The sequence below is a fragment of the Haliotis cracherodii genome, unplaced genomic scaffold, assembly GCF_022045235.1.
Source record: "Haliotis cracherodii isolate W230 unplaced genomic scaffold, xgHalCrac1.p SCAF_7, whole genome shotgun sequence".
Classification (NCBI taxonomy): Eukaryota; Metazoa; Mollusca; class Gastropoda; order Lepetellida; family Haliotidae; genus Haliotis; species Haliotis cracherodii.
In genome coordinates this window covers 13,034,122-13,057,647 of record NW_027266330.1, presented here as the reverse complement: position 1 = coordinate 13,057,647, position 23,526 = coordinate 13,034,122, and the positions used below count along the sequence as shown (strand labels likewise).

General features: G+C 40.2%; 1 protein-coding gene across 6 annotated transcripts in view; it reads left to right on the top strand.

The window, feature by feature from the left end:
* LOC139447700 (E3 ubiquitin-protein ligase TRIP12-like) overlaps window positions 1-17,219 on the top strand; it is an 88,041-nt gene extending 70,822 nt beyond the window's left edge. For all 6 annotated transcript variants that reach the window (XM_071229143.1, XM_071229144.1, XM_071229142.1 and 3 more), the window contains 14 exons: window positions 612-671; window positions 801-997; window positions 1,858-1,970; window positions 2,829-2,980; window positions 3,440-3,585; window positions 3,733-3,886; window positions 4,309-4,407; window positions 5,153-5,267; window positions 5,998-6,152; window positions 7,254-7,418; window positions 8,419-8,583; window positions 10,028-10,141; window positions 11,365-11,563; window positions 12,214-17,219. In XM_071229143.1, the coding sequence (XP_071085244.1) occupies window positions 612-671; window positions 801-997; window positions 1,858-1,970; window positions 2,829-2,980; window positions 3,440-3,585; window positions 3,733-3,886; window positions 4,309-4,407; window positions 5,153-5,267; window positions 5,998-6,152; window positions 7,254-7,418; window positions 8,419-8,583; window positions 10,028-10,141; window positions 11,365-11,563; window positions 12,214-12,410 (2,031 nt within the window). In that variant the 3' untranslated portion in view covers window positions 12,411-17,219. The remainder of the gene's footprint in view (window positions 1-611; window positions 672-800; window positions 998-1,857; window positions 1,971-2,828; window positions 2,981-3,439; window positions 3,586-3,732; window positions 3,887-4,308; window positions 4,408-5,152; window positions 5,268-5,997; window positions 6,153-7,253; window positions 7,419-8,418; window positions 8,584-10,027; window positions 10,142-11,364; window positions 11,564-12,213) is intronic.
* The last annotated feature ends 6,307 nt before the right edge of the window (window positions 17,220-23,526 follow it).

The following is a 23,526-nucleotide window of genomic DNA, read 5'->3' as shown; positions in this document are numbered from 1 at the left end:
ACCGCAAACCCAGGTTCGATTCCTCACATGGGTACAATGTGTGAAGCCAATTTTCCAGTGTCCCCCGCTGAGATATTGCTGGAATATTACAAAAAGCGGTGTAAAACGATACTCACTCACTCACTCACTCACTCACTCACTCACTCACTCAGCAATTGATTTTTCTGATTTTTGCTTGATATATTTTACACACGATCTGCTATGGCTGACATTTTCGACATTCACTTATTTAATGACGTGAATATTTGTTTGTTTGTTGTTTAACCCTGCACTCAGCAATATTCCAGCTACACATCCTGTGATTGATATCATCAGCATTGATCCATGCAATTGGGATACGATGACATGCATCAACCAAGTCAGTGAGCAAGTTTGCTGCATCACTTCAGGCTTACCTCCCACATCATGCGTGATATAACTGAAATAATGTTAAAAGCGGTGTTAAACCCAAGTGACTGACACACTCACTCAAATTAGTTGGAGTGTCTAACCTGATCTGGCTGATTTACAATAAACAAATAAGTGTCTGTTTCCTTTAATTTGTTGGTTTGTCGTGCTTTTGATATAAATCTTACCCAAATTTCAAATTGACTTCTATTGTGTATTTTCAGGATGGAGAAGAGGAGATCAGTGATGAAGAGAACTCGGATGATGATGTAGAGGACACTATGGTAAGTCTGGGGATAGTCTCTTGAAGATTTCACTAGTCCCATGACTAACATATGGTAACTGCATCTAGTCATGCCGTTAAAGTCATGAACATCTAATGTGACTGCAAATATGTCATTCCCTCTCTCTAGGCGGCAGTGTTCATTAGTCAGGGCACAGCACGGCACCGCCTGGAGTTCCTGATCGGAGACCGTGTCCTGCCCTACAACATGACCGTGTACCAGGCAATCAAACAGTTCAGCCTTAGTGGGGAGGGGAGTGAGACTGACACAGACTCGGAGAACCCTCTCAGTCACGCTGGTATCTGGGTACAGACCCACACAATATGGTAAGTACTGTACCGCACATAGAGTGGTGACACTGTTGGGTGGCCCAGTGATCTAAGGCACAGACTGATATCTATTAGATTGCAGGATCTGCTTGTTATGGGTTGGAATCAGATCTGATAATAATCCTTTATCAGTCGGCACCATGCTCATTGGTTTCACCAAATGATTTTTTACTTCTGTAATATTTGAAATTTTGGGGGTCTAGTGGTAAGAACTCAAGTTTTTGGGTCCCTATATTCATATTCTAGTGCACCAAACCTCAAGGACCCCAGGGCACCGTTCCACAAAGCAACCTTAGCGCTACGACCGTGGTAAGCCAGTGTTAAAGTATGCAAGTTACGATCACCTTAGCGCTAAGATGGCTTTGTGGAACAGGGCCCTGGACCTCATTTTGAACAATGCTGGTGTCACTTTGAGCTTTCCTACCACATTCAGTGATAAATGAAAGACAGTAAACTATGGTTATGACGAACTCAAAGGGACCAGTAATTTAAGTTGGTTATAACCATAGTTCATTATAAGCAAATATACAGCAAACAAGCGTGTTTGTTATAAACATAGCGTAACCTTGAACAGAATACAGTAAACTAACTCCCAAATCAACATTTGAAGGACTAACGATATGCAAATTATGTGGTCTTGAAGGGTTTTTTAAAGATTGTTTTATCTGCATAGATACAAGTAAAAGAGTTATGAATAGTTTTAAATTTAGATGTTCATTTGACAACATATTAAGTTAAACTTTTGTTGATAGGAAGAGAACTTCAAAGCTTGTCTTTTAGCTTCATTTTCAAGTTTGAAAAATATAAATGCCATTATGTTTCTGTGTAATGATTTTTGGAATGTCACCCTATAACAGGTACCGACAGGCTGCTGAACAGGAAGAGGTCACCGCTACTAGTCCAAAGAAAACAAAAGCTGAGTCAAAAGGTGCTAAAGCTGCCCGAAGGAAACACGATGATCTGCATAAAGGTGAGTGTGTGGCTGTAGTATGTCACTTAAGGCAGAAATGAGCCTGAGATACGAGCCAAACTTCTGTAAACTAGGTCATAACTAAGCTCAAAGGGACCACTAATTGAATTTATTGTAGTTCATATACAGCATACACGCAGCAAAGCTCCGGGACCAAAAAGTATAGTTGGTTATATCCGTCAGTTCATTATGAGTGTAGTTTACTGTAGTGTTGATGGGGGCACGGGTGGCCCAGTCGTCTAATGCGCCGCGATTCGCTGTGCAGAATTGCGTCCCTTGGGCATGCCAGAATCCTATGATTGTGGGTTCGAATCCTGGTTCACCCCGATTATGTTTCTAGGTTTGTCAGCACCATACTCGTGCTTGTGGGTTTCACCGAAGTGGTAAACGTCTGAGACCTGCATCACTTCGGGCTTTCCTCCCACATTAAGCTAACACGCCGTGCTATAACTGGAATACTGTTAAAAGCGGCGTTAGACCCAACTCACTCACTCACCTACTGTAATGTTGATAATATTACGAGGCTAAGGATGCCATAACATCACTCCAAAACTGTCAAAGACTTTATTGCAAAGCAGTCAAAGAAACTATTCCAAGTTCCTTGCTACCGGTATCCTCCATGTTGTATTTTCTGAGAGACGTAATAACGTGTGGGTATCAAATGTTTCCGGTTGAATCCAGGATCACAGAAGGGTCATTGCTATAAACCTTACATTAGAAAGTTCAAGAGGTAAAGGGTTCTTCAATAAATTTGCCACAGACGAATAAGTAAGGATTCCTCTTGTCTACTTACACAGGGGTTCTGTACAGATTGTTGATGCTGCATCAATAAAACAAGATGTTTATTTTGTTTTTCAGATAGCCATTGTTCTGTGATAGTTCCTCTCTTGAATGCCTTCCTCACTGACAAGTTGCCAGCATTTGTCACAGTGCAGGACCCGTCTCTAGATGTCGTTGCCCTGTTGCGGGTGTTGCATTCTCTCAACAGGCTCTGGGCAACTCTGTTTGAAGTAAGTAACAGCATGTATTGTTGAAGGCTGTTGGTGTGCCCCAAGCTTTGATACTGCTGTGTGCTCTATGGTTAACATACTGAAAAAATACCGTGGTGTTTAGTCAAAACTTTATTCTGAAAGGACTATATTTTCCTGCCATCAGTCATGATTCACCTGCCCCAGAAACAAATTCTTTTTCCAAATCAGTTTGGGCTGCTTAAAAATTGAAATATAAAAAAGTGTGGATTAGACTTGCTATCCCTTCTTTTAAAGATTGTATTAGCATCCTAGTCGTTTAAGGTGCCACAATTTTGCTGTACAGAATTGCGTCCCTTGGGAGTGCCGGAAATGTATGATCATGGCTCCAAACATAGATTGTGTGTGTGTCTTACACGGACATGCAGCATCTTGCTCCAACATCAAACTGACAGAAATAACCTTCGAGACAAGTGTTCAGCAGTTTGTGGTCTGTTTCAGGTGTCCTTCTTCCCATCTCCGGTGCTACCAGCATCAGACTTCACCAGCAATAAACTGACAGCAAAGGCCAACCGTCAGCTTCAAGATCCCCTCATCATTATGACTGGCAACCTTCCCAACTGGCTGGGGGAAATAGGCACTGCAGCGTAAGTAGCATCTCCCTCCTTACCAACTCACAACCATCCCTTTGTTTCCTGCATCACTTGGCGGATTAACCATATTCATGTGAAAAAATCAAGTGATCTTAAATATTTGGTAATACAACATCAGGTCCTTGCTTTGTATCCTTGTAGGCCATTCTTGTTCCCCTTCGACACACGGCAACTGCTGTTCTTCGCAACATCGTTTGACCGAGATAGGGCCATGATGCGTCTACAACAGGACAACTCTGGTGACAGCATACAGAACGACAGTGAGAGAGTAGCTCCACGTCTGGATCGCAGGAGAGTAAGTGCTTGCTCACAATTAAGCATGAAAATCAAAGAGTCCGTGTGATTACCCTAATGCACTGGTTTGCATGTCCAAGCCTTGATTGTTTATCAGGCTGTCTCGATAAAGTTGGAATATTGTAGTATCAACATGGTAAACAAGTTCACTACTTCTGTTAGTCAATAACCAAATGCTGGAATATGTGCACTAATGTTTAAAATATGATAATGATAGAAAACTATTGGGGGGGGGGGGGGTCAATTTGAATGAAATGGATTGTGTATGTATATGTTTTGTGGTAGTTTTTCCTTTGTATCATATTAACTTTTCTTTGAAGAACAAGATGTGATTTTGTTCAAATTAATATTCTAAACTGCACTAGCAGTTGCAAGTAGATGCTGTTATGCTGTGTTAATGTTATGATGTTGTGTATATTTCAGCGAATGGTTAGTCGTGTGGACTTGCTCAAACAGGCTGAAAAAGTCATGGAGGAACTGGGAAACTCAAAAGCTCTATTGGAAATACATTATGAGAATGAGGTAAGGAGTAGTAGATTCTTGTCTGAGTTTTACTTTGACCAAAGAAAGTGGCTGTCCCGGGATATTTAAAGGATCCTCCAGGAATAGGGGGGTACCCATGAAGATCAGGGTTACAACTGGTCTTCAGCAATGCATGCTTGTTGAAAGAGGTGACATAACAGGATCAGGTGGTCAGGCTCGCTGACTTGGTTGATGCATGTCATCATATCCCAATTGCGTAGATCGTTACTCATGATAACCATCACTGGATTGTCTGGACTTGACTGGATTATTTGCAGACCTGGAATATTGATGAGTGCTGCATTAAACAACAACCCGCCACACAAATATGAGGGTCCTGTAAAGTAATGAAATACTGTACTGTACTGTACTGTATATTTTCATAATTGCTTCGAATACAGGACCATTTTATTTCTTTTCCAAAATGTATTGTCACTTGAGCATAATTAAACTCTCAATTGATTTGACAGTCGTAGGCATGGATATTTGCTAAGCCATTCACTGTGAAATCTCTGAGGGTTTTTTTCTCTAACAATTCCAGTGTCTTCACTAGTTGTCGACGTAGTTGTATCGGTTTAGTCAGATGACATGCTTGATAATCAGGGACGACCATCAGTATTCTCATCAATCTAAAGCTTTACCATTTATCCTGCTGTCTACATGACTTCATGATCAATACAGGCAACCTATCATTTATCTTTGTGACTTGTTCGGTTGACCATTGCACTGTTCCTTTTGTTCCCAGGTGGGTACAGGCCTTGGTCCTACGTTAGAATTCTATGCGTTGGTGTCCCGTGACTTCCAGAGGAGTGACCTGGACATGTGGAGGGGTGAAGCTGTGAAGGCAGCCAACCCATCAGGTAAGGCTATTCCTTCATACTTTCTGGGTGACCCAGTTGTCCAAGGTCCCCAGTTGGCTGTGCAGAGTTTCATCCCTTAGGCAGGCCAGAAGCCTAGGATACTGGGTTTGAATCCCAGTTAGCCCTGATTATGCTTCTAGGTTTGTCAGCACCATACCCATGCACTTGAGTTTCACCAAGTACATGTTAGACCTGCATCACTTGGGGCTTATCGTCCCACATGAAGCTGACCCCCTGTGATATAACTGAAATACTGTTTTAAGCAGTGTTACAGTATTCGACGTAATAACGCCCACGGCGATATTTGCTAATATATTGGCTAGTGAACAATCCCAATTAGCACCTCTTCCGATTGATTGATCAATGTACACGAGACTTATTTATTCGCATATAATACGCACTCGTTTGTTATATGCACCCTTAATTATGGGCAGTTAAATTCTGGAAACATATATCTGTCGTATATAAACATTTCAGGCTGTCAGCATAAACCAGAAAATTTATCTTTCAACTCTGTTTTTTTTTCTCACCAAAATAGTATTCCAATAAGAGCCCTATATTTCTAATTTTGAGAGCGCCCTGGGCCCTTATTACGTCGAATTCGGTATTCCAAACTCACTCACTCATATTTTCCACTTTTACTTTTCATGAAAAGCAGTTCAGTTTTTTATCCAACAATAACCTTGCTTAGGATTCATCTTTTAACCAGTTGTTTATAAAACAATTCCAGACCCAGAAAACAAGATTGCCTACATGCACTCATCATGCGGCTTGTTTCCGGCCCCTCTGGCCAGAAACACCAAAGCTGCAGCTGTCAACAAAGTCAAGTCAAAGTACAAGTTCCTCGGCAAATTCCTCGCCAAAGCTCTCATGGATTCAAGAATGGTAAGTGGAGAAATTCTTCCTGTACAAAATTCATTGGTTGGTTGTTTTCAATTTTTCTTTTATTACAAAAAAGATCAGGTTGTTAGGCTCTTTGACTTGGCTGATTGCATGTCATTTTAAGCCATTGGTGGGAATCATTGCTGTTGGTTTTCAGTGAAGGGTTTGCTTGATCTAGACACAATTATTTACAGTCAGTAATTATAGTTTTAACATGTTTACTTAGTCATTCAAGAAAGTACACTGAATTATCTCAAATGGCAAGACGGCATCCTTCTCAGTATTTATTGGAAAGTCAGTTGTTTCTTTGGATAGTAGATTGACAACTGATTAAGATTCAAAACATTGTGCCTGCAGCAATGATCAATACAACACTTCAGGTGAAGACCTGGGTTAGAATTAATTTTCAGCAGGTTTGACAGGATTGAGTATTCTAACTTTGTTGATCCTTATCATCGTGGCCGTGAAGGTCCGGGGAAGAACAGGTCTTCAGCAACCAGTGCTTGCCGTTTGAGGCGAATTTGCTTGTCGTAACGGGATCGGGTGGTCAGGTTCGTTGACTTGGTTGATACATGTCATCATATCCCAATTGCGTGGATTGATGCTCATGATATTAATCACTTAATTGTCTGGTCCAGACTTTATTATTTACAGACTGCCGTCATATAGTTGGAATATTGCTGAGTGCTGCATTAGAAACAAACTAACAAATCCTAGTATTAGACATAGTACCATCATCATTGATCAAAACTGTGCATGCCTTCAAATTAGTAGGGGGGTCCAGTCGTCTAAGGGGCTGCTGGATTGTCTGGTCCAGACTCAATTATTTACAGACCGCCGTCATACAGCTGGAATATTGCTGAGTGCGGCGTTAAACAACAAACAAAAACAACACCTTATCATTGTACCTCAATTGCATATTCGATGCTCATGATGTCAATCACTGGATTGTCTGGTCCAGACTTAATTAATTTCAGACACTGCACCGACCATATTGTTGAAAGCGGCGTCAAACAAACAAACAACACAACATTAATAGCCACCGGTTTGCCTCCCTTGTTGACATTACATAATCACTAAGTGTCAACTGGCTTGTGTTTCCAGGTGGATCTGCCACTGAGTCCCGTGTTTTACAAGTGGTTGTTGGGGCAAGAACACAGCGTCACGTCTGCCGACCTGCAACACATAGACCCTGTTGTTGCTAAATCTTTCCGTCAACTTGAAGATATTGTACACCAGAAAAAGAGAATCTTAAGTGACAAGTCACATGTGAGTCTCATGACACAAATAATAGAGCATCTTCGATTATCTCATGTATTAAATCTCCATGCTTATGATAAATACCCTGTACCCTTTGCTACCGTAGCTTTGTTTTTGGAAGTAACCATGGTAACATCCCCATCACTCCTAGGAGTGATGGGGTGGCCTCGTGGTAAGTTAGTTTGCTCGTCACACCGAAGGCCTAGGTTCGAGTCCCTTTTTAGCACAGAATTTCTCTTGCTCATGGGAGTAGTTGATTGGATGCCAATTGTTATCGTTGTCGTTGCAAGTCGAAGCTATAGTAGGGAAGGGGTACAGGGTTCCAGATAATGTTTTTAGACATTGAGTATTTACTCACAAGTTAAAAGAGCGATACAATAAGATAAGACTTTATTATCCCAGGGGATAATTAATATTTCACAGTTGATTAGCACCATTTCAACTGTGCTTGTCGCGAGAGAGCAGTGCCACCTATCTCAGTAAAGTTTTCATTCACATTGGGTATTGATAGTTTTCTTTAGGTATACAATTTATTTTTACCCGCTTGGGTCCATCTGTTAGGTATTTTTCCCCCAATGAGTAGACATTTTGTAATTATTCTGCTCACAAGCAGTTTCAGGTGACTTCTAATTTTTACTCTTTGAGTAACATGTCGGATAAACTCACAGCGTGATATAGTTAAACACTGTTGTTCACACATGCACATCATTATATAATAATCTTTAACACAACATTAAGCCCCATTTCGCCTCACCCTTGTACGAGAAACATATTCATTATTAGATATGACCCTTGCTTGGTAATTTCTGGCAGGATACTTTTCATTAGAGTCAACTAAAATGGATCTGGTAGTCAGGCAAAGTGAGACTCAATTCTTTAAAGGCTGCTTTGATACAGCTGAAGTATTGCTGAATAGGATTAAGTAACAAGTCACTCACTCATTCAGGAAAATAGATTGTTCCCAAATTTGAAATGTTGAAGCCTGATCTTGTGTGTGTGTGTGCTGTAGACTGAAGAGTCTCGTCAGCTGGCTCTGGACAGTCTGACCCTGGATGGATGTAGTATAGAGGACCTGGACCTCACCTTCACACTCCCTGGCTACACCACTATAGAGCTGAAGAAGGGTGGCAAGGATGTGCCAGTCTCACTCGACAATCTCGAGGACTACTTACAGGTACGTCCTTGTTATAATCGCCTGTCTTACCGGTAGGAGTAGGTTTATACTGTTTCATTCTTTTAATATATTTTGTTCGTGCCATTGTATGTGTCATAGTTGTTTGGGGGCTGGTTGGTTTTTAGGGAGCTTTTGGGGGGGTTTGTTCTGTTGGGTTGGGGTTTTTTAAGGGTGGGGGTTTGTGTTTGGGTTAGCGTAAGTATGACAGCCGTCTGCATAGTCAGTACTGTATGACTTGCTATTTTGGGTGAATCTTGTAACTGTTATTGACCTTTATTTAAGACCTAAGCGAAGAGGGGGAATTGTTTATCATACAATAAAACTCTGCAGGGAGGGTAAACCATGCGGGGTGCAGATTTTTGTACGATAAACAATGACAAGGAAGTCGTTGATTTCTTACTGGAGATTTCAACATTATTTACAACATAGCTGAATACAGTCTGTTTAAGCAATGTCAGACAAGTCCATTCTATGTACAGGTAGGGAGGGGTCAGTTTGGTATTTCCTGAATATTCTCGTGGCAATTATCTGTACCTTTTCTCCCAAAACCGATTACCATATGTCACCCATTCTTGAATGCGTTCGTTCAGCCATTACGTTTATCTTCGCTAAGGGGGACAACTCTTTACCCTCTCAAAAATAACATCGTCCAATTTATAGCTTAATCGAGTTGCAAGCATTTTTCGAAATGTCTTCTTGATAGAACAATGATTTATTGTGAAATATGACATAACTAAGCGATAAACTGCTGAGAAGAATGAAGAACATAGCGTGGTTTACTAATAAACTACAATGTTCTATTATGACGTCATTTCTGGAGATTCAAACATGCACTTGCAACTTGATGAAGTTGTCGTGTTTAGTTAGTTGTTTAGATGTAGCTGGACAGCGCAGATGAACGCAGTGGCCGAACAATCGCACCTGAAAGTGGGAGAGATATGACAATCGGTATTTGGAGAAATGGTTCTGATAATCGACATGAAAATTGTAAGAATACCAAGCTAAACCCCTGTGTACATAAAATGGAGTTGCCGACCAAACCGAGGTTGGAGTGTATTCAGGGAGTTATCAATATTTTAAAATCGGTAAATGTTTCTAAAGCTTGAACATTTTATTAAAATCCTTAAAAACAAAATGTTGATATCTTATATAAGAAATAAACGACCCGTGGTCGTTGTTTATCGTACAATAATACACTGAAGGGAGAATAAACCATGAGGGGCTGCGTAAATAAACCACGCCTCTTTCTTCATTGTTCTTTGCATTTATTGTGGAGCTCTCTTACATAAGCATATAACAGGAATAGATGATATAAAAGATCTAAAACAATAAAGTGAATTGTGAATTTATTATAATGCATGTGTTTGATGTCAGGGATGTTTATAATTTCCTGAACCTCATATATTTCAACACGTCTGTATTGTATGATTGTTTCCCTGTACAGCTGGTGACACACTGGAGTATTGTGGAAGGTGTGTCTCGCCAGTTCGATGCATTCCGGGAGGGATTTGAGTCTGTGTTCCCTCTGTCGTCACTGCAGTGCTTCTACCCAGAAGAGGTAGGTGCAGACTTGTTTCCTTTCCTTCTCAAAACTACCCGTGACGATCTGAGTAGAAAGGTCTTCAGCAACCCATGCTTGCCATAGAAGGCGACTATGTTTGTCGTAAGAGGCAACTCACGGGATCGGGTGGTCAGGCTCACTGACTTGGTTGATGCGTGTCATCGATCCCAATTTCGTGGATCGATGCTCATGATGTCAATCACTGGATTGTCTGATCCAGACTCGATTATTTACAGACCGCCGTCATATAGCTGGAATATTGCTGAGTGCGGCGTTAAACAACAAACCAACCAACCAACCAATCATGATCAAAAATCGGTTTCAAAATGTTATAATGGCTATTAAAGGCCTTCAAAATTGTCTCTCTTGGGGGGTTACAATGGATGATCTGTCTGGTGGTGTATTTTCCCAGGTGGCGTTGGTCGTTGTTCATGCCGTCAGACACTGTTTTGTCTGACCAACACTCATGTACTTACTGGACACCTTAAATGGCTGAAATATTAGTAACTGGGGCATTGATTAACATTTGCTTATTCTTGAATGTTCTGGTAACTCAACAACCACAATCTCCAGATCATGCATTTACACTCAACCAAGGTCGAAGCAAGGGGCTGCCTGTAATATAGGTATTAAGTTGTCACTTCAGATATCTGTATTTTTAACCCTACACACAACCGTGTCGACCTTGGTATCACATTGCTCTGTCATTTTGCTGCAGAAACAAATGGTCTTTAGACAGTTTCATGTTTCAGCATCTTTTGATAATATATTCTTCTTTGTCATTACTAAATTGAAAGACATATTTGTACAATTTGGATTAAAATCAGTCAATGGCCTAATACCTGAACCGATCTGGAACGCAGTATTTTCGTTCATAAATTACACTTCATAGCATCCATGCTTGTCCTGCAAGGACTGGGGGATCAAGCTTCCTGACTTGGATGACTTGGTCTTCCCCAACCCATGCTTGTCATAAGAGGCGACTATCAGGATCAGGCTCACTGACTTGGTTGGTGGATGTCATCGTAGATCGATGCTCATGGTGTCAATCACTGGATTGCCTGGTCCAGACTCAATCATTTATAGGCCACTGTCATATAACTGGAATACTGCAGATACACAGATCTAGACCAGGTTACATGGCAATGCTTGTAGGCAAGACAAGACATTCAACAGTTAGTTGGTCTGACACAGCTCCCATGTTGTGATCCTTGTTTCAGCTGGAGCAGTTGTTCTGTGGGAGCGGGAGTGAGCTGTGGGACATGAAGATGCTGATGGAATGCTGCCGCCCAGACCACGGCTACACACACGACAGTCGGGCAGTCAAGTTCCTCTTCCAGGTGCTCAGTGCTTACACCCCGGACGAGCAGAGAGACTTCCTTCAGTTTGTCACAGGCTCACCGAAACTACCTGTAGGAGGTCAGTAACAGTGGTCATTCTTCTTGAGAATTAAAGGAAGGAGGGGTAGGGCGGGCAGACCGTCAAGGCACCATAATTCACTGAGCAGAGTTGCATCCATTAGCCACACCAGGTTCTTATGATCATTGGTTCAGTCCTATAACTGCCCTGCCATGTTATTTTTGGTTTGTCAGCTCCATACCTGTGTTAGTTGGTTTAAGTGTGATCTACGTCAGTGATATCTCCAAGGAGATATTGGTTGATCTCACTCAAGCAATGTCTCCTGTGGAAACCCCAATTTTTTATGAAAAAATTATTTATTTACTTAAAATATTGGTAGCTGGAGCATAAGCTGAAGCATTATTACATAACCTACTCATCAGTGTTAAAAATTGGCACTAGTCCTGTAGTCCTTGCCAAACTGTCCAATAGTAAAGGTATCATAAGGACTAGTAGAAATTTGCCATTTTTAAGGGTTTCATGGGTACAATGTGTGAAGCCCATTTCTGGTGTCCCCCGCCATGATACTGCTGGAATATTGCTAAAAGCGGCGTAAAACCATACTCACTCACTCACTTTAAGGGTTTCGCTATATGTTATAATTATAAGGACTAGTGGACTAAAAATGTTAGTTTCTACCGCTGCTCATTCAACCAAATATTGTCTTGCAGGATTCCGAAGTCTTTCCCCACCTCTGACCATAGTGAGAAAATCCTTTGAGTCCAATGAATGCCCTGACAATTTCCTACCATCTGTGATGACGTGTGTCAACTACCTGAAGCTCCCGGACTACTCGACCGTGGAGAACATGCGGGACAGGCTGAGTGTGGCTGCCAGAGAAGGACAGCTCTCCTTCCATTTATCATGAGCTGTCAGGAGCCACACCAATACTTTGTGGGCATTTCCCTAGGACATAGAGTTGTGTCAAATCAAACAGGCTGATTATGATGAAGCAAAATAATATTTGTGACTGGAATGATATTTTGTTTATGGACTTGAATGATAGAGTGTTGAACAGACTGAGGTCACAGTGTTTGGTGTAGGATGTTCCTACAGACACCTTCCCCTAAGTTGCCAAAGGGAAACACATGAAGTGGTGACAAGGGGTCACATGTGAAAATATTTGCATACTGATAAAATCTGTGAATTTCTTCAGACCAAAATGGTGGTCAAGGATACAATTCAAAGTCAGACAAGTCATGCCCAATACTGTGTTTTCAAGGTAATGACTTCTTGATCAGCGATACATTCAAGGAGGGAAGCTGAAATTTAACAGCAAGGATGCATCTAATGGGAGTTCAAGGCTACGATATGGTGATACAACAGAGTCTACATAATGTAAAACTACAGTTTGATAAATTAAGCTGTGACATGATTAGCAGTGACAAGCCAATACAACAGTGTACCTATACTATTGAAGTACCTGTACACTGTAATGCAAGGTGTTTGTGTATGCGGCTCATGCAAGCATCCTCTATGTACCTGCACAACCTGGACAGGCTCACCTTGAACATTTGGCATTTAATTTGTATCTCATTTCTTGTTTTATACAGATGACTATTCCTTATTTCTGATTGTGTTGTTATGTGTTTGATATGGTATGTAGAGCAGGATCTGCTCGGTGTACATAAATACATGTGATATAATCATAAGAGCTTCATATGGCTGTAACAGTCCTGGAGGGTCCACACGGACAACAAGACACCCATTTCGCATATGAGCTCCACTGGACAACAATATTATAATGATGTTCATCATGCATAAATGCTTCAACTGCAACCTGCCTGTGTGGCTGTCATCGTCATAGCATCTTAAAACAAGGGGTGTGGAGTACCAGCTGTTTCCGTTAGCAATAGCAGACTAACCTAGCTTTATGAGAATCATGGGACTGTTTCAAAGGACATAGAAGGGAAACACAAGTAGCTGCCTATTTTTGACAAAGTTGATTCATGTCTCTGTCCACATGTACTGCTATGGCTGCTTTACGCTGTCCTGTGTCCTATCCAATATGTATCTTTGCTGATTTAGCAGAATTTTGCATTTAAGTTTCCCGGACTTGTTGGAAATTGTTCTCAAAATTGGTATTTGACAATTCCTAGTTGTCGCCACAAGGGTACAATGTGTGAAGTCTATCATTGGTGTCCTCACTTGATGCAATCAAAAAAAAAGTGGCTTCAACACAAACTCATGGATTCAGTCAATCATTCCCTTCCTGTTAAATAAGCTATCCATAGTCTAAATATATTTTGTTCCGTTTGATACTTCGGATATGACAGTGTGGTTAAAGAAAGAACAAAAATACCTACATATGGAATAGACACACCCAAGCCACAAGTCATTTAACCATCAATGAAAAATTAAGTTGGATTTCTCACCCAAGTGAAAAGTTTTCAATTTCCACACCCCTGACACTATTTTGTGCTGGTTCTACAAATATTGGGGAACTACATCGTTCTAGAAATGTATCTGTGTAAGTTTGTCCCAGCAAACTTCCATTAGTGCCACTCTGATGAATATAAGTCTCATTTTATTCCTCTTTATGCTATTGTAAGTTCATGATATTTTCACTATGTTTGATCAGTAGATCTGTATGAAAGGGTTATAGGTTTGCAGTACCACAACTTGCGAAGTCTCTCTTACAGCAAATGCAAAATGATAAGCAGAGGATATTAAATTGCATTTATAAAAATAGTATAAAGTTTGGCATCTCAAAAAAGCATGAATATTATAGTATACAAATATCATTAAATGCACATTCAGAAAGTGTAGAAATTTTATCATTACGCCTCATCTCGAACACTTGTATGCAAACAGGCATATTATTCATCAATGTAACACAAATTTGATGAAGAGAAATTTGTATTCTATCCATATATGATTATGTTGATGTTATGTCTCATTATCTTTGCAATATGCCACAGCTATCCTTACAATGATTAATTGATCTGATATTGTATCCTTTCTTATGTTAACCAAAGACTTGCTACATCTATTTAGTAATGGAGGGGCACGGGTGGCCCAATCGTTTAAGGCACCGCGATTCGCTGAAACCTATGATTGTGGGTTCGAATCCCGGTTCGCCCAGATTATGTTTCTAGGTTTGTCAGCACCATACCCGTGCTCGTGGGTTTCAGGGAAGTGGTAAACGTCTGAGACCTGCATCACTTCGGGCTTTCCTCCCACATTAAGCTGACACGCCGTGATATAACTGGAATACTGTCAAAAGCGGCGTTAAACCCAACTCTCTCACTCACTCACTCACTATTTAGTAATGGTAACATGAGAACGCTGTCATTGGTTATTTTGAAGTCATGGATCTCTCACAAAGGTAAGCTTACAATTCCAAGATGTATTCAATTCTTGACATGAAGCTCCCTTTCCACAAAGAAAAATTAGTGCTTAATAAATCTAACTCCTTTTCTTTAGCACAAACTTACCACAGTTTGAGCTAGGGCTGGCACCAAACACCAACTGTGCGATCCGATATGTTTCACGTGACCTTTCTCACGATCTGATACGTATCGCAATACTTGCATGTGCACGTATGTGTGGTGCGTAGACCATATTTTTCATAGACAGGATTGCCGAATACCTGGCACACTAATCATTAACAGTTGGCAGTGTCAGGTATGGCGAAATGGTTGAAAAGATCCAGAAGTAAAAAATCGCAATTCACTGATGCATGGATGTATCGTCCCAACACTAGATGAAGCCCAAGTTATGACTGCAGTACATGTAATACACTTTCAAGATGGTAATCTTTATTTCATTTAATTGCACCCAACGTTGTGTTTACATTAGAATTAAGGACATGGTACAGGCTAAGGGATCATGTTTCTTTTCAGTTGGGTCAATGTTAACTGATTGTTTAGCATCGTAGTCATTGTTTGTAATTAAAGGGGATTTTGAGATTGGCTGCTCTGGTATTTAAATTTTGGGGCCCTCTGAATCTGACTTTAAACGTTGGGGTTATGACAAGGTATCCCCTTGGCTTTTTGCTCATTTTACAACACTGATAGTGAAGGGTATTGGTCATTCCTGTATTTGTGACATACTGAAAACTGGTCTGGAGGTCTGCTGTACTAGAAATGATTCTGTTGGTGTTTCTATGATAGTGTAATAGTTATAAAAAGTCACAGTTGTTAATATGCAACAAGGGAACAAGTCATTAAACAGTACTGGATATCACTGTTCTTGTGACAGCTTTTTTTCAATCCAGAAACATGTGTTTTACAATAAAGTTACAGTCCAAAGTTTTATATGAACTATTTATCTGAAACTATCTGCCCACATGCAGATTTCCAAAACATGTCATGCGTTGTGTTTGATTTAGATGTATGCAAGACTATCTTTTCCGAGATTTAGAGGACATCCCTCGAAATAGTTTGAACTTTCTTAACACTTGCAGAGCCTCTAGAGATTCATGTTTGCAAGTACCTGAAGTATGGCATGAATTATTCCAAATATTTACAGAAGCTCCATAAATTCCACTTCACACTGAACAGAAATGATTCAACTATTTTACTAGCAATCATTTGGGAATTCTCTTTTCCATGGTAAAAAGATTACTGTTGGAATGTCTGACTCTCACAATGATGTTATGCATATCAGTTAAAAACAAATATTCCCATTCATCCATCCCAATGACTCAAGTGTCTCTGTATATATAATCTGAAACTCAATGACAAGGGAAAGTGACCTCACTTCAGTGACTTCTTCCTTGAGCAAAGCTATGGCCAACTGTTTGTCTACATATATTATCTGAATCTGATTGCTGAGTACTTGAAGCATGTTTATATTCCTAATGTTATCATCTCGGCTGAAGCACAGTGGAGCCTTGTCAATTGAAAGTCTTGAGTTTGGCCAATATCGATTATAAGACTTATTTATTAACTTAATATTTTCTGAAGTTCTTGGAGCAACAATGTCCAGATTGACAAGGTTTCACTGTGATTGAGATCAGTTTGTTAGTGTTCATCATGAAAATAAATTCTATCTGTGGTATATAGAAACATGTCAGTTGTTAGTTAGCCTGATTCCTTGACCAAATCACTTGATGTTTGAAGATGAAGTAGCCTTACTGTTAATGATGGTATTCTGATGGAATAGCTTGGGCTTAACACATCAATAAACTGGACTTTATAAAGAGAATGTGTTTGTGTAATTGACTGTTGACAGCTGATGTGACACAGGCAGAGATAGAACACATAGTGAAAAGCCCATTCTACCAAATATTTGGTTCTACCCTTGGAAATGTTTTATCTCGAAAGCAATGAGATATTGTAAAGATAGGGTAACTTGAATCCTACCGGAACCTAGTTTCACCAGTATTCTAATGAAGTAATGCAATTGTCTGCATTTCACATTTCATCACTGGTGCATGAGACTGAACTGGCATATTTGATAACAAAATCTTGGTTTGGCATGAGAGAGTTGTTCTGTTGTGATGTAGAGAATGGTCAAGGAATGTAGGTGTAGGTAGCTTATGTTGACACTGCAAAGACCTGTGTCAGTTGCAGCTGACCATAGGTGTGCACTGTGTTCATGCTACTTGTCTCTTCAACACAGGATACCGAGAAAGTCTGAGTGAAAATTTGAGTGTTCTATTCTTTGATATTTGCCAAATTATGATTTATATGAAAGGCTAAAGAGAATAAATGATATTTATTATATTACAGTACATGTTTCTGTGTTGTTTTTGTTCGTCATGAATAACCATTACCTCCACCAGGAGAGACATACAGTAAAGTTTTCTTCTTTCAAACTTGGTGTTGTCATGGAGAAACTTGGAGACAGGGTTGACAGGGCAGTGTGAAATTGTGCGATCCATTTAACCTGACAACACCTTGGTACACACAGGGAACGTATCACAAGTGAACCATCAAAGAAACGCAAATTTCTGACATTATGAAAATTTACACAAGGGAGGTTGTTGGTCAAAACTGACTGAAGAAGTGTAGCAATTAGTCAGTTACCCAATTTCGTGTTGAACCACTGACACCGAGCGCTCAAACGACTCTTTGGCTTGAGTAACTGTTGCTCCTGGAAATCGAAGTGCAGGAACTGCCCCTGGCGGTGAGGACAATAAAATGCCCCAGTCATTCAGAATAGTGACTCGACAACGATGCCAAGACTTTCCAAACAACAACGAGAACTAGCCGTCGGACGTTTACCAATGGTCAGATCTTACAGCCACACAGCTTCATATCCATGCCTTGGTCAGGAATGAGTCTTAATTATCCCCCGCAAGACGTCCGTCCGTGTCGTTTCCGGATCAGGAACCTGTTTCACAAAGCGATCTTTGTGCTAGGTTGGTCTAATTTCCGTACTTTATTAGAGGCTTATGTTCAACGTAGCACTAAGATCGCTTTGTGGAACAGGGCCCAGGTCTTGAAAACCGTACAATATTTCTTCATCAAACTTTGCACACAGATAGTTCGAGTAGTAAATTGATCCCCTTTGACAGATTGGAATTTTTTCGAAAAGTATTTTTCGAGCTTCCACGGCAACAACTTTGATATGAAAATGGTGCTATTGCTGGTTTCCGGAGTAGATCTCGAAAACCTTACAATATTTCTTCGTCAAACTTGGCACATAGATAGGTCGAGAAGTGAACTGGTGCCTTTTGATAGTACGGGATTTTTTAAGCAAATATTTTCGAGTTTCCTTACCATATATTTACTCTTATATTTTCTATTGTGGGGGATATTGATCAATTTGTCTTACGACAAGCAAGAGAGTAGTGGGTGCCTAAATCGGTTCCCAACGGGTCTTTTTTCTGAAGAAACCCATTTGACATGCTCAATAGGTCTACAATGGCCAAAGTGTGATGTAGGCTAGTGTTACATATGTATTAAAGCCTATCGTTTCACTACACATGCCATGATTGAAAATTTCCTCCAACCATCTTTCATAGGCACGTCAAGAATTTGTCATCTTTCATAGGCACGTCAAGAATTTGTCATCTTTCATAGGCACGTCAAGAATTTGTCATCTTTCATAGGCACGTCGAGAATTTGTCATCTTTCATAGGCACGTCAAGAATTTGTCATCTTTCATAGGCACGTCAAGAATTTGTCATCTTTCATAGGCACGTCAAGAATTTGTCATCTTTCATAGGCACGTCAAGAATTTGTCATCTTTCATAGGCACGTCAAGAATTTGCCATCTTTCATAGGCACGTCAAGAATTTGTCAAGGTTGTTGAGATAATTCCGGAAAGGGGTTTATCTTTTAACTGAATATCAGTTCTACATGTTTTGACAAATCCAACATAAAAATGGACAGTTAAAAGCAACAAAGCACTTTTCCATGATCATTAGATATCTCTGCTCAAAGCTCTATGATGGGAATGTGTTTATGAATCACTATCAAATAGTGATATTGTCAGCTGTTCGTGAAAGTAACAGAAAGCTCACCTGACCAATTGTCGACAAAGCTTCCAAGGTGTCCGTTCTCTTCTTGGTCGTTATCTCAGGTCCCAGTAGATGCTAAAAGTGTTGATGTTTGATTGTTTATGTATTTATCGTTCAAAGCCGCAGTCAGCAATATTCAAACGAAATGATTTGTAAATAATCGAGTCTGGATGAGACAATAATGTGATTGATAGCATGAGCATCAACCAAGTCAGCGAACCTGACCACCCGATCCCGTTAGTCGCCTCTTACGACAAGCATAGTCGCCTCTTACAACAAACATGGGTTGCTGAAGACCAGTTCTAACCGGATTTTCACGGGTTGTAAAAGTGTTCAAACGCACCAGCATGTTCAAAGGTACAATAACAAAAAATGACCAGAAACGAAAACATAAAATTTGAGGATGGACGTGAAAAAAACGACTCCACCCAATAGTAGGGTCACGTGGGGTACATAAGCCATGTTACACACGATTACGAGTCATTCCAAACTCAAGAGATCTTTGACGTCACTTTTATTCAATGTTCTTTTGTATAGAAAACTGAAATATTTCTGGTCGCGAATATCTGCAGTATTGCTGATGCGGCTTCAATCAATATGTACTCACCCACTTCAAATTCCAAACTAACTGAAATCAGATTTTTCGAAATATCTCAAACTTTCAACTGAACTCTTGATCGAACTTTGTTTATATTGCAGCCGGAAAACTTGCATCCTGTCTAAACACTGTGGACTACCCCGTTAGATTTCCTGTTTGATCTGTCCCTACCATTACGGGACTTAGAGATAATACAACTGGGAGCCCAAGAACAGGCCACACGCACGCTTTCTCGGGTTTTACACTCCTTAAAGGGCCACTGATCTAACGCAATTCCCCGGGACTGGTTGTTGCCTTTGTTATTGTTTTTTCCCAGTGAGTACCAGTGAGATGTATAGCAGAAATCTAGACCAGTTCGCGACCTCTGCTGCGCAATTCGTAAGCGCATTAGTCACTTTTATGGGTAGTAATAAGGGCGTATGGTCACATTGATCAACAAAATGAAATACAGTTTTCGAGATAATAAGGAAATGTAGGTATCTTTGTGGGTAGCATCGGTAATGGTGACGAAGTTTTGATAGGTCACTTGCTTGGTAATTTTGCGATTTTCGTTAACACTATTTTGACTTGCAACACAAAGTAAATATTTCACCTGAGCATTGCTTTTTTTTATAGTGTGTATATTTTTTTACTGTCAAAATGTGTAACATTTTCAAATTAATTTAAAGTCTAAATATTGAGTTATTTTACAAAGTGACTGAAAAACATTCCCATCTGTATTATTATGATAACGAATTCCAAACATTTTGATGTTTAATGTCATCACCAAGAGACTGAAAATGTTACGTTTAAAAGTACATGTCTATGTTGTTTGGCTTCTAATCCTACATAATAATCTGTTGTGATGTTTGTAGGCCCTTTTGATCATATTAATCAATCTGGACAGATTTTTTAGTCAAAATGACTGAAATATTTACACATTTTACAAATTGCCTGAGAGAATCACATTTTACAAATTGACGGTAATATATACACGCTTACAAAGGAAAAGACCTGTGAAAACAACGTCTATCGCGCATTGAAGAATTTCCCAACCAAGACGTAGAGAAACAAGACCGAATCGGTTCAAATGAAGGAAAACAAAATGCAAATACCATAATTACAACCTACCAAATTTATGTGTGTACATTTTAGGAGCTTCCTTGTTCGAGGAATGTATCCGTGAATATCCACACAAAGGAACAATATCCCACTCGTCTGCAGCTGTACAAAGAAACTTATTTGATGTCACGTGTCTCTGTAACAATCACATATTTTAAAAGATATATATCGTTTCGGGATATTATAACCCGTGTTCGTTTATCAACTGATCACTTGGATTGTTTCAGGTGTTTCACATAGGTGTCAAGTCTCAAGGGTCGGCTGAGAAAGCCCACGTGACAACTATTTTCATAACGTCCACGGTTCCTAAAAATCCATTAAGTGATAGATAACAATGAGCAATCACTCAACGTATTATGAGTTAACCCTTTGAACAAAGTATGTTGTTTTTACATCGGCACTTCACGCCATGATATGAGTGTATTCCCTTTGTTTTAGTAAACCTAGACATGTAAACACTCACTTTTGACATATCCACTGTGCAAGATAACAGTGATTAATCAATCAACGTATTTTCTGTTAATCCTTTGATGTCTAGGAACGAACTGTTGATTTACAAAAAAAGTAATCAACTGATCATTCACCTCTTGCTGGTCTGCCACGTGCATATTACATAACACACATTTCACCTCACTTCAAACCTGGATTTAGATTGAATAATTACCCCAGACACAATAAATGCAAAATGGGAACCTTTGTCAGGTAATCTAAGTGGTGCTACCAATAATTGTACCTATAATAAATTCATTAACTGAGCATCAAGTGAATGACGACAAATACACAAGTGTAGGGTTATACGAGAAAACGTGGATGACAACAAGGGATTGGTAATCGTATTATCGACGCAATCCGAAATCCGAAAATGCTTTCACTGCATAGATACTTTTTTAGTATTAAACTATAACCATCTGGGGTATTTCCAAATGAGGACATCCGATGAGCTCCGCCGTTCTTTTGTCTGTTTGTTTAGGCTGAAGAAATTAATTAACATGCGCCCTTTGTCGAAATGTTTATGGATCACAGTTAACCAATCAGTGTTTATGCAAAAATTCGTAAACAAATATTGCCTCCAGCCTCCAAGTTTATTTAGCTGTCCTTGCAGACGGTAGCCCAGTCTCTGGTCACGCTCAGTTGCGTTGCGTATCATCCGGGTACTCACGGGGAAAAACCAATAACAAAGGCAACAACCAGTCCCGGGAATTGCGTTCGATCAGTGCCCCTTTAAGCAAAAGGCCGCACGTTTTTTTTCCGAATAAATGAACGTCACGCGACAAGACACAAGAAATGGGCTTCACACATTGTACCCATGTCGGAAATCGAACACGGGTCTTCGGCGTGACGAGCGAACGCTTTAACCACTAGGCTACCTGACCGCCCCTGTCGGTAAGATAAATTCGTTGCAGCAGTATCACGCGGGCTATGCGTCCCTCGTTAGATTTTATACCACTCTCCTCCTCTTATAAAGTCAGTTAACACCTTTGCCGCGTGAAGATGCTAACCCGAGTGATACGGCTACAACACATAAATACTATATTACTACAAAATGTTAAGGATCACTCGATTCTTTCAAATTTCTATCGTTAGTCTATCAAGACATGACATACTAACTATAATAATAGGAGGTGGCACGGGTGGCCCAGTCGTCTAAGGCGCCGCGATTCGCTGTGCAGAGTTGCGTCACTTGGGCACACCAGAAACCTATGATTGTGGGTTCGAATCCCGGTTCGCCCCGATTATGTTTCTAGGTTTGTCAGCACCATACCTTACTCGTGGGTTTCACCGAAGTGGTAAACGTCTGAGACCTGCATCACTTCGGGCTTTCCTCCCTGACACGCCGCGATATAACTGGAATACTGTTAAAAGCGGCGTTAAACCCAACTCACTCACTATAGTAATATGAAGAATCGGGAGAAGCTAACCCTGTTTGAGTAGTACACAGGGCCACGGACTTACCCTTACCTATTTATGAACCAACGCGAGGGAGACAGCCTAAACATTGAACTGGGTAGAAGAACAAGACCACCTACAGTCCGATTGACTCCAAATGAGAAGGATGAATTGCAAAATAACTCGAAATCCAGAAAAGTGTATGAAACATCAATACGGTACTTGACCATGAATACCCTGTACCCAACAAAATGTCTAAGTTTCTGAGGGGACATATCAAGAGCTTTTGAAGCTCGTTTCAAGAATTTATTAATTACATAAAAAGGCTTTGCTCTTTCTGCTTCACTTCTAAAGAAACCATACACATTATTCAACATCAACTGTTTAACATCTTCTGAGTAGCGCATCTTGTCATTGAATGAACAAGGTCACTGTGTAGCACGTGCAGACCGTGCTTGCGCTGTGCCTTCCACGGTTTGTCCCCCCTACGTGTCATGTACACATTTCTATACAAAATTACATGATAGTTTCTTAAAGAGCTTCATCCGTCATGGGTCTTAAAATCAACAAAATTCAGATTTTGTTGGGTACAGGGTATTCATGGTCAAGTACCGTATTGATGTTTCATACACTTTTCTGGATTTCGAGTTATTTTGCAATTCACCCTTCTCATTTGGAGTCAAACGGACTGTACACCTTTGGAAGAACGTCTCTGTGATCACTGCTCATTCCTTGAAGATGAAGAACACTATCTGATGTCTTGTGTAAATATGCAGATGTAAGGCACTCCATGTTTACTTCTCTTTCCTTAAATAATTATTATTTGCAAGCCTTAACACCACAGAAATATTTAGTCTACTTGTTTCAAACTATGCTTGTCGTAAAAGGCGACTAACGGGATCGGGTGGTCAGGCTCGCTGACTTTGGTTGATGCATGTCATCGATCCCAATTGCGTGGATCGATGCTCATGATGTCAATCACTG